This window comes from Aquarana catesbeiana, linkage group LG02, assembly GCF_042186555.1.
Source record: "Aquarana catesbeiana isolate 2022-GZ linkage group LG02, ASM4218655v1, whole genome shotgun sequence".
Lineage (NCBI taxonomy): Eukaryota > Metazoa > Chordata > Amphibia > Anura > Ranidae > Aquarana > Aquarana catesbeiana.
In genome coordinates, this window is record NC_133325.1 from 554,491,941 (window position 1) to 554,504,289 (window position 12,349).

The 12,349-nt window shown below is 38.0% G+C and overlaps 1 protein-coding gene across 2 annotated transcripts in view; it reads right to left on the minus strand.

The window, feature by feature from the left end:
* The window catches only part of CACNA1S (calcium voltage-gated channel subunit alpha1 S), a 243,247-nt gene that overhangs the window by 161,209 nt on the left and 69,689 nt on the right, over positions 1-12,349 (minus strand). For both annotated transcript variants that reach the window (XM_073615976.1, XM_073615975.1), the window contains exons 2-4: positions 9,035-9,243; positions 2,616-2,721; positions 1,949-2,088 (exon numbers count right to left, since the gene is read on the minus strand). In XM_073615976.1, the coding sequence (XP_073472077.1) occupies positions 1,949-2,088; positions 2,616-2,721; positions 9,035-9,186 (398 nt within the window). In that variant the 5' untranslated portion in view covers positions 9,187-9,243. The remainder of the gene's footprint in view (positions 1-1,948; positions 2,089-2,615; positions 2,722-9,034; positions 9,244-12,349) is intronic.

Here is a 12,349-nt window from a genome sequence, read left to right on the forward strand (position 1 = left end):
AGAGAGGGTGGTGCGGGAGCCTATGATCATGTAAGTGATTACCTATGGGGTAGGGGAGAGGGTTGGGATTGAGGAAAGGGTTAACTTTCACTGCCATGACCAATTCAGGAGTGCGGGTGGGGGTTAATTGCATTGGTGGTCAGTGGCAGTTTGCTTTTTTTGTGGTCATTTTGTGGGTGTTTCCACTGTCTTGGTGCTCCAAACCTTCAAAAATGTGATAGGTAGACAGGAAATTAAATGCGTAATTTAAGCCCCTAGAATGCCTGAAGTTGCTCCTTGGATTTTGGGCCCCTCTATGCATTGGCTCCTGCTGCTGTCAACCAAGACCTGTGAGGAGGGATCTGGAGCAGGATCTTGCCACACTGTGTGTGTCTATAAACGCACACAGCCTGGCTTGGAATTGAGCCAAAATGACTACCCCCTCTGGAGCGGAGGAGGAGCCAAGAGTGCCAGCGGGGGACCCCAGAAGAGGAGGAAAGTTACCGCTCTGTGCAATTAAGTATACAATGTTTTTATTTAAAAAAAAAAACATTTACAATAACTTTAACCACTTGCCACCCACCCACACTACATTTACTGGGGGCGACTGTGGGCGACACAGCCAGGCACCGAAATGCACATGTTCATCGTGGTGAACTTCCTGGCATGCGCACACCCCTGCTAACCTGTGTTGTGATTGGACACAGCAAAAATTTGTCAGCAGGTTTTAGCCAATGATTTTAGAGACACTATTTTACCAAACTTAACTTTAAGCCACATCCAATATTTGGCGCAATTTAAACCACGCTGCATTTTTATCTTTCCCGATGCCTAGGTCCCACTTTTGATCTTGCACATGGGCCCACTGACTTTATGATACGCTCCTGCCTAAACCAATAATTTTTTTGTACAATTCTTCTCTAAGGGGGGTGTGGATGGGGATGTGTCGTATGCCTACATACTTTTGCTAATAGGTGTCCCACATTCCTACCTCAGAAAGTTGTGAGGTATGCATACAGTTTTTAAAGCGCTGACAGCAAACACATCTGTTAGAAAAGGAAATAGTTCATTTGTAACAGCTTGGCCCAAACAAACTATTTTAAGTCATCATAAGAACAGAGTTAGGCTTTAACCCCTCCTCTGTGTTATAGGAATAGTGTGGCCTGCTCTTCCACCTCCATCCAGCCTACAGAATTGGCCATCAGGGGATGGACTGCTGAGCCAGAGGACCGGAGGGCTTGGACACCAGGTTTGAGAGCGAGGCTCAGAGCATTGTTGGCAACCTCTTGCCTGGTTAGGAGAGAATTTGTGAGATTGATCACCATCAGTGGACATCTGCAGCATTAGTTTTGTATTTGTTTGCTGTCACAGAGATTTGCTGCTGCCAGTAGAGTTTTGCCTAAAGGGGACTGCATACGCTAGGCTGTATATGACATACTCCTGACCCCTGCACTGTTTATGCTATATTTCACAACAGATGCAGTTTGCTCAGTGATGGTTCTTCTTCTAAATAAGAAAAGCATATGTAATAGTAAAGTTTCATATTTTACAAATCAATGTGTTAAGGTTTGTATAAGTCAGTCAGACTCTCCCTTGTAGCATGTGCTAGGCAGAAAAATGTCAGAGGACTTGGATCGGAGGCCTTTCTTATTTGAGACTAAGCCTTGACTGGAACCAGCATATATACATGTGTTTTCTTTGTGGCAGACCTACAACAAGTTTTATAACGATTATCCAAGACTGGAAGCAGCCAAACAAATAACAATCCTTGGTAAAGTTGCTCACCAGGTCTGCCTACTTATGTGTTCTTTTCTATAATACTCCACTATTGAAAACACAGAGCTGATAGCATAGCTTGAGATTATAACTTTGAATTATCACCTTAGGCAAAAACAAATAGGCTTTCCTGATTATGCAGTATAAGAATATATGGATATTACAGTTATTTTTTTACTGCATGTATCCTTACCCTACAGAAACAATGGTGAAATCTAGAATATTCCAACCATTTCGTAAGTAAGCATCCGTATGTAATATGAATCCATAGGCTACTATCTTCAAAAATGATTCAATAGTAAATATGAATAGGAAGATATATTCAACCTTCTCCTGTAAATAAGAACAATAAATATAGACACAGTTAAGCATCCCAACATCTGATATGTGTATTTATAACATCGACTTCATACAAACTTATATGACCAAAACGATACATAATTATATATGGAGAAATGAGAAAAAAACAGGATGATTGAAATGAACATAGCTTTATTCACTAAGTTAAGCATATAAACAGCTTGCTAATTTAACCTTCTTTTACTGCAGTAAATCAACTCCAATTATTCTGTATCTTAGGTGCATTCCACTTTTAGAATCCTATGAATATCAAAATACCCTTTGGTAAGGCAAATACAACATCTGGCAGTCAAAATACAGTGAATGTGTGGACACTAGTTCTTTTGTATGGTCACCAGAGCTACTGTGTGATTTTTATGTATATAATAATATATAATTATATATATATATATATATATATTATATATATATATAATTCTTTCAAATCAAATCATTCATATGCTTTTTTTCTTGAGTTACCCAGATATATTAAACAGAAATGAGACATCAAGTGTTCTTACCAAGACAGAATTTGTAGAGTTTGTGTCATCCTCTGGCATCGGCAGGAAGATTGCTAAAGCCACACAATTGGCAAAAATGGTAAGAAGAATGATCATCTCAAAAGGTCTGGCATCAAGAAGTCAAAGGAAATATGAACTAGTGTAGCCATTTTAAAGTAAAGACACCATAATACAGTGCCTAGAAAAAGTATTCATACCCCTTGAAATGTTTCACATTTTGTCATGTTGCAACCAAAAATGTGAATGTATTTTATTGGGATTTTATGTGATAGACCAACAAAAAGTGGCACATAATTGTGAAGTGAAAAGTGTGGCGTGCATTTGTATTCAGCCCCACTTACTCTGATACCCATAACTAAAATCTAGTGGAACCAATTGCCTTTAGAAGTCACCAAATTAGTAAATAGAGTCCACCTGTGTATAATTTATTCTCAGTATAAATACAGCTGTTCTGTGAAGCCCTCAGAGGTTTGTTAGATAACCTTAGCGAACAAACAGCATCATGATAGCCAAGGAGCACACCAGACAGGTCAGGGATAAAGTTATGAAGAAGTTTAAAGCAGGGTTAGGTTCTAAAAAAATATCCCAAGCTTTGAATGTTCAATCCATCATCGGAAAGTGGAAAGAATATGGCACAACTGCAAACCTACCAAGACATGGCCATCTACCTAAACTGACAGGCCGGGCAAGGAGAGCATTAATCAGAGAAGCAGCCAAGAGGCCCATGGTAACTCTGGAGGAGCTGCAGAGATCCACAGCTCAGGTGTGAGAATCTGTCCACAGGACAACTATTAGTTGTACACTCCACAAATCTGTCCTTTATGGAAGAGTGACAAGAAAAAAGCCATTGTTGAAAAAAAGCCATAAGAAGTCCTGTTTTCAGTTTGCAAAAAGCCATGTGGGGGAAACCGCAAACATGTGGAAGAAGGTGCTCTGGTCAAATGAGACCAAAATTGAACGTTTTGGCTTAAAAGCAAAACGCTATGTGTGGCGGAAAAAGAGCACATCACCCTGAACACACCATCCCCACCGTGAAACATGGTGGTGGCAGCATCATGTTGTGGGGATGCTTTTCTTTAGCAGGGACAGGGAAGCTGGTCAGAGTTGATGGGACGAAAGATGGAGCCAAATACAGAGCAATCTTAGAAGAAAACCTGTTAAAGTCTGCAAAAGACGAGACTGGGGCGGAGGTTCACCTTCCAGCAGGACAACTAACCTAAACATACAGCCAGAGCTACAGGGGAATGGTTTTGATCAAAGCATATTCATGTGTTAGAATGGCCCAGTCAAAGTCCAGACCTAAATCTAATTGAGAATCTGTGGCAAGACTTGAAAATTGCTGTTCACAGACACTCTCCATCCAATCCATCCAATCTGACAGAGCTTGAGCTAATTTGCAAAGAAGAATGGACAAAAATTTCACTCTCTAGATGTGCAAAGCTGGTAGAGACATCCCCAAAAAGACTTGCAGCTGTAATTGCAGCGAAAGGTGGTTCTACAAAGTATTGACTCAGGGGGGGCTGAATACAAATGCACGCCACACTTTTCAGATATTTATTTGTAAAAAATGTTGAAAACAATTTATAATTTTCCTTCCACTTCACAATTATGTGCCACTTTGTGTTGGTCTATCAAATAAAATCCCAATAAAATAAATTTACGCTTTTGGTTGTAACATGACAAAATGTGGAAAATTTCAAGGGGTGTGAATACTTTTTCAAGGCACTGTATACAGTTTGCTAATTTTGTCCGGCATTGGATCAGTATCACAGTAAAATAAATATAGTGATTTTGGATTTAAAATAAAAGGTAAAAAATATTTTTTTTAACCTTTTTTTTTTTTTTTTTACCTTTAGATAAAATTGAGAAGAGATGGAACCTCTGGTATTATCATGTACTTTCAGCTATTGGGGAACAATGGAGAGTCTCTCAGGGACATGTAGGCAGGTGCAGTCAGCTTTCTCCACTGCAGATAGCGCTTGACCGCAGCAGCATTGCAGGGAAGAGGAAGTCAAGAGGATCTTGGTTCCTCTATGGCTTACTGGGTAACAGCAAGCAGCTATCTAATTGGATGCTGGTGCCCCATGTGACTCTGGCGGGCATTTTGGATGAGTTTGGATCTATTTAAGACCCTGGCTCCCAGGTTTGGCATGCATTTTGTGTGTGGCTAGAGTAGGGACAGGTCACCCGTCTGTCAGGGACAGTGATTAGTATTCCAGACAAGTAGGGAAAGTGCAGGGACATGCCATCCTTCCTGGAAGCCTCCCCACTTAGGAACAGATTGGTCAGGCCCCATTTCGCCCCTCAGGACAGATTAGAGATGTGCAGAACAAAAAAAATTGTTTTGTTTCGATTCAATTAACTATTTTCAAAAATTCATTTAGTTAAATTTGTTTAATCTGTTTAATGCGTTTTTGGAAATCATTTTGTTTATTCGTATTTGAATCGATTCAAATTCGGATCGTTTCAAAAAGTTTTCAAATCAATTTCGAAAAGTTTTTGAATTCGAATAGTTTTCGAATTCGAATAGTTTTCCAATTTCCAAAGAGAATAAAATAGAATAGGAAATAAAGGAATAGAATATAAAAAAAGAATAGAACAGAAAATAATTTAACAGAAAAGAAAAGAATAGAATATAATAAAGTAAAACAGAAAAAAACAGAGAAAAACTGAAAAAATAGGATAGAAAATAAAAGAAAAGAATAGAATGGAATAGAAACGAATAGAATAAAAAAAGAATAGAATTAAATAGATTATAACCATCTTCTGAAATTCAAATAGAATAGAAAAGAATAGAATAAAAAAAAACAATAGCATAAAATAGAATAGAAATAATATAACCATTTTCCAAAATTCAAGCAGAATCATTTCGAATTTGAATAGAATAGAAATGAATAGAGGAGAATAGAATAGAAAATAACACAATAGTATAGAAAAAAACAGAATAGAATAGAATGAATATAACCATCTTCCTATGCTAATCTATTCTTTTCTACTCTATTCAAATTCGAATTGATTCTATTTGAATTTTGGGAAATGGTTATATTCTTTCTATTCTATTCTATTATTTTTCTATTTGTTTATTCTATTCTATTCTTTTCTATTTAAATTTATTATATTCGAAATTTTAAATTTATGAATTTCGGTAAGATGGTTATAGTCTATCTATTCTATTCTGTTGTTTTTTTTTCCTATATCATTCTAATAATATATTGTTATATATTATTCTGTTCTGTTTCTATTGTATTCTAATCTATTCTTCTCTATTCTTTTCAAATTAATTCTATTAGAATTTTGGGAAATGGTTATATTCTGTCTATTCTATTCTATTGTTTTTTTAATTCTTTTCTTTTCTATTCTATTATGTTCTATTCTATTCTTTTTTCTATTCTCTTCTTTTCTATTTTATTAGTTTCTTAGGTATTCAAATTCAAATTTATTCTTTTTGAAATTTGAATTTCAGAAGATGATTATATTCTATGTTATTCTATTCTATTTGTTTCTATTATATTCTAGTCTATTCTTTTATTTTCTATTCCATTTTGTTCTGTTTTACTCTATCATATTCTATTCTTTTATTTTCTGTTATATTATTTTCTATTTTTTTTCTTTGCTATTTTATTCTCTTTGGAAATTCGAAAATGATTCGAATTTGAAAACGATTCAAATTCAAAAACTATTTGAATTCAAAAACTATTCAAATTCAAAAACTATTCCAATTTGAAAACTATTCCAAGTTGAAAACTATTCCAATTTGAAAACTATTCCAATTTGAAAACTGTTTGAATTTGAAAACTATTCGAATTTGAAAACTTTTCGATTTCGACTTTCAAAACTATTCGAATTTCCTCCAAATTTTTTTTTCGTTATTTTATATTCGTTTAAATTTCAGGAACTATTATAATTAGGAAATTCGGATACATTCGAATTTCCGAAAAACAAAAATTAGTCTGAATTTCAATTCGGAATGAAACGATCCACACATGTCTAAGACAGATGCTATCAGCACACCTGAGACCTACTGCTACTAATCATCACTGCTGCATTCTGTGAGAGCTCCCGGTCAGGTTGCCTTCCCGCCAGGCTTATTGTGTATTGTTGAACTTCAATTTCAATACGGTTCAGTTTTATGTATCTGGACTCTTAGTGCTCTCTGCCTCTGCACCACACTGCACCTACCCACAGACACATTAGGCTACAACAGCATTTTTTAATAGCGTACAGAGGAGTTAGAATTTTTGTAAGGTTACTGTTCCTGTATGTGTTCTCAAGAACAGATTTTAATGCTTTCTGTTACTGTAACAAACCAAAGTTTTAGTTTGGGTTCTTAACACATACATGGTTCTTATATGAGAAAGCTAATAGTGGACTTTCCAGATTGCAACCTCACACAGGTCCTTTATCTTACTTAACCTTCCCCGAATATTTTCAAATATTTGTTCTATATAGAGAAAGAGGCAAAGAGGGCCCTTGAAATATATTTATGCCTTTGTTGTACCACTCTGTAGTTGCTTATTTTGTTAATTTTTGTCAACCCTACTGGATTTACTATAATTTGCTCTTTTTATAAACATTTATTTATTCCACTTTTTTAGCACAAAAGCACTCTGGAAAAATGTCAGTGCTATATAAATATCTTATTATACAGTCTCTGAACAAGCTTCTATAAAATTAGGAAAGCAAAAGGGTTGATTTACTAAAACTGGAGAGTACAAAATCAGGTGCAGCCGTGCATGATAGCCAATCATGTTCTAACTTCAGCTTGTTTAATTAAAGCGGACCTTCAGTCATTTTTTCAACTTTCCATCTATTAAAGTGATACTAAAGGATTGCTTTTTATTTTTTTTAAATAACAAACATATCATACTTACCTCCACTGTGCAGCTCGTTTTGCACAGAGTGCCCCCAAACATCCATTTCTGGGGTTCCCCGGCGGCTCTTGCGGCTCCTCCCCACATTAGATAACCCCCTAGGAGAACCCGTGGGGGTTACCTTGCAGGTCCATAGAGGCCAATTGCAGGACTCGGCCCCGCCCCCCGGCGCCCGCGTCATTGGATTTGATTGACAGCAGCAGAAACCAATGTCTGCGCTGCTATCAATCTATCCAATCAAGAGCCGGGAACCCGTGGAGAGAGGGACAGCGGGGACGCGCTGACGGAAATTCGGGGCTCAGCTAAGTAAAACAGGGAGGCTGGGGGCTTAATGCATCCTATGCATTAAGGTGTTTTTTCACCTTAATGCATAGGATGCAACCCCTTTAAATCCTCTGCCCCTGTTGTTTAACTTTCGATATTAAAACATTTTTTTTTTGCCAGTTAATACCTTATACAGCCCACGTCCTGTTTCTTGTCCAGTCATTAGCCTAGGATTATGACATCATGCACAGCTCTCTCTCTCTAACTCTCGTGAGAGTTTGCCAGGAACGGAGGGGGGTGAGTCATAAGAGGGCCAATGAAAGCTGCAGGGCTGCGAAGCTGGAGGCGTGCCTCTGTGTAAATCCAGGAAGTAAACAGGCAGCAGCTTCAGCTGCCTACAGTTAAAATGGTTGCAGCCAGACTCAGTGGAAGGAGATTTCTGCAGCATATTTGGCAAGTACAGAATCACAGTATATATAAACTAGTATGCAAAGTGGTTGGAGGGAAGCTTCAGAATGGCAAAATTGTTTTTATTACAAATTATGTGAGCAGACTGCAGTTCCTCTGTAAGCTTTGAGAAAAAAAAAAAACCTAGAAGCCGATTGGTTTCTGTGCAGAGCTGCACCAGATTTTAGACACTCCAGTTTAAGGAAATCAACTCCATAGTATTTTTAGGGCCTTCCTAAATAGGGGTGAGCAGAGTGAATACTGCTGAAAATGATTTTGTTGTAAAAATACCAATTTTGCCTTCAACAATAAGTCATCACCATTAGCCTAAACTTTGCCATGCAGACTGCTGAGATGAAATTTGCTTAAAAAACATGATTTTGTTTGTTTTTAAATAGTGGCACGTTGATAAAATGCCAGTTCATACATGTTGATGAATAGCTTTTTTTTAAATATGCTGCCATATCACTGAAAGCTGTATTTCTTTCTAGGTGCACTTGATACTTCCCCTCAAGAAAACAGCACCAATTAAAAGCCACCTTAATTCTCCATTGACTTTTTCATATTTTTCAGGAATGGCAAATTTTGCTGTACTGTTATGATTTTTTGCTGAAATATTAGCAAAGCAAAAACCTCTTAGTTTTGATAACAACTTTCCTAAGCAATCCATTCAGTCTGTATTCAATCAAACAGGCATTTGCATTTCAATTTAAAGGAGATTGTACAATCAGATCACAATGTGTATGGTTAGCTTTAGATGGTCAACAAAAATATTGATTATGGGTGCATAGTTTATAGTTGTAATATTTTTTGAAGCATTGACAAAGCAAAGGATACTTCCATTCCACAATATTTATACAAAATTTTCTAAATGGGTTTTGAAGTCCGAGGCAGAATAACGCCCGAGGAGGACGTGGGGGTGGTGGTACTAAGGGTCTCCTTTTCTTCTTCTGTGTGCCCTCCTCGGCTGCTGATCCCATTGCATCCATCTTTCCTCTGACAGCCTAGTGTGTTGCTTAGGTTTCTGTTCTTTATTCCGTCAAATACTATTATGTACATAAAAATAAATAAATGAGTAAAACAGGTCAATTTACATTAGTCAAACCAACATACAAATGCATACAGCTAAAAAATATTAATTTATTATCAGTGATTATGTATATATATATATATATATATATATATATATATATATATATATATATATATATATATATATATATATAAATAAATCATATTTTTCTTCACAGTGTACATACAGTAAGCAGAGAAATTAAAGAAAACGTGGTTCAGGGAATCCTCAAGATACAAATACAATCATGATCAGGGTGCCCAATGACCAATTTTTAGGAGGGTATTGCCACAAGGCCCAAATGACTAACAAAAACACAAGGAAGTTTGTGAAAAGTGACACTATCTCAGGGCTACCCGATACTTTAGTAGCAATAATATATTACATACAGAAATCTTAACCCCAATCCTACCCTAATAAATGAAGACTCTTTAAAACACCAGCACTTAGTAAAGCTATCAGTAGGCAAACTTCCATACCAAGGTTAGCTAAAAGGGATGAACTCAATGTTCGGGTCAGCTAGGAGCTCCGTGAGTCGTGTCGCAGGTCCCGCAAAACTCGATCGCCGCGGGGATACCCTCGATCGCCTCACGGAGAGGATGAACGGGGAGATGCTGATGTAAACAAGCATCTCCCCGTTCTGCCTAGTGACAGTCTCACTGATCTCTGCTCCCTGTTATCGGGAGCAGAGATCAGTGACGTGTCACAGCTAGCCCATCCCCCCTACAGTTAGAAAACACTCCCTACTACTGACCTAACCCCTCCCTGCCCCCTAGTGGTTAATCCCTTCACTGCCAGTGTCATTTACACAGGAATCAGTGCATTTTTATAGCACTGATTGCTGTATAAATGACAATGGTCCCAAAAATATGTAAAAAATGACCGATGAGTCCGCCATAATGTCGCAGTCACAATAAAAATCGCTGATCGCCGCCATTACTAGTAAAAAAAAAAATTATTAATAAAAATGCCATAAAACTATCCCCTATTTTGTAAACGTTATAACTTTTGCGCAAACCAATCAATAGTCGCTTATTGCGATTTTTTTTTTACCAAAAATATGTAGAAGAATACGTATCGGCCTAAACTTAGGGAAAAAAATGTTTTTTTAATTATTTTTTGGGGATATTTATTATAGCAAAAACTAAAAAATAATGCGTTCTTTTCAAAATTGTCACTATTTTCTTGTTTATAGCGCAAAAAATAAAAACCGAAGACGTGATCAAATACCACCAAAAGAAAGCTCTATTTGTGGGAAAAAAAGGACGTCAATTTTGTTTGAGAGCCACGTCGCACGACCCCGCAATTGTCAGTTAAAGCGACGCAGTGCCAAATCGCAAAAAGTGCTAAGTGCTCTGGTCAAAAAGGGGGTAAATTCTTCCGGGCTGAAGCGGTTAATATATATACAGTCTTGTGTGTATGTGTATATATATATATATATATATATATATATATATATATACACTCTGCATCCAGTGTAGCCTATATTTACAGTACATTCTGTGGTGTACTGTTTCTAATGCACTTCAGGTGGTGTTTTAATATATACAGTATCTCACAAACATGAGTACACCCCTCATATTTATGTAAATATTTTATTATATCTTTTCATGTGACAACACTGAAGGAATGACACTTTGCTACAATGTAAAGTAGTGAGTGTACAGCTTGTATAATAGTGTAAATTTGCTGTCCCCTCAAAATAACTCAACACACAGCCTTTAATATCTAAACCGCTGACAACAAAAGTGAGTACACCCCTAAGTAAAAAAGTCCAAATTGGGCCCAATTAGCAATTTTCCCTCCCCGGTGTCATGTGACTCGTTAGTGTTACAAGGTCTCAGATGTGAATGGGGAGCAGGTGTGTTAAATTTAGTGTTATCGCTCTCACTTTCTCATACTGGTCACTGGAAGTTCAACATGGCACCTCATGGCAAAGAACTCTCTGAGGATCTGAAAACAAAAATTGTGGCTCTACATAAAGATGGCCTAGGCTATAAGAAGATTGCCAGGACCCTGAAACTGAGCTGCAGCACGGTGGCCATGACCATACAGCAGTTTAACAGGACAGGTTTCACTCAGAACAGGCCTCGTCATGATCGACCAAAGAAGTTGAGTGCACGTGCTCAGCGTCATATCCAGAGGTTATCTTTGAGAAATATACTATGAGTGCTGTCAGCATTGCTGCAGAGGTTGAAGGGGTGGGGGGTCAGCCTGTCAGTGCTCAGACCATACGCCGCACACTGCATCAAATTGGTCTGCATGGCTGTCGTCCCAGAAGGAAGCCTCTTCTAAAGATGATGCACAAGAAAGCCTGCAAACAGCAGACTAAGGACATGGATTACTGGAACCATGTCCTGTGGTCTGATGAGACCAAGATAAACTTATTTGGTTCAGATGGTGTCAAGCGTGTGTGGCGGCAACCAGGTGATGAGTACAAAGACAAGTGTGTCTTGCCTATAATCAAGCATGGTGGTGGGAGTGTCATGATCTGGGGCTGCATGGGTGCTGCCGGCACTGTGGAGCTACAGTTCATTGAGGGAACCATGAATGCCAACATGTACTGTGACATACTGAAGCAGAGCATGATCCCCTTCCTTCGGGGACTGGGCCACAGGGAGTATTCAAACATGATAACGACCCCAAACGCACCTCCAAGACTACCACTGCTTTCCTAAAGAAGCTGGGGTAAAGGTGATGGACTGGCAAAGGATGTCTCCAGACCTAAACCCAATTGAGCATCTGTGGGGCATCCTCAAATGAAAGGTGGAGGAGCGCAAGGTCTCCAACATCCACCAGCTCCATGATGTCATCATGGAGGAGTGGAAGAGTACTCGAGTGGTAACCTGTGAAGCTCTGGTGAACTCCATGCCCAAGAGGGTTAAGGCAGTGCTGGAAAATAATGGTGGCCACACAAAATATTGACACTTTGGGTCCAATTTGGATATTTTCACTTAGGGGTGTACGCACTTTTGTTGCCAGCGGTTTAGACATTAATGGCTGTGTGTTGAGTTATTTTGAGGCGGCAGCAAATTTACACTGTTATACAAGCTGTACACTCACTACTTTACATTGTAGCA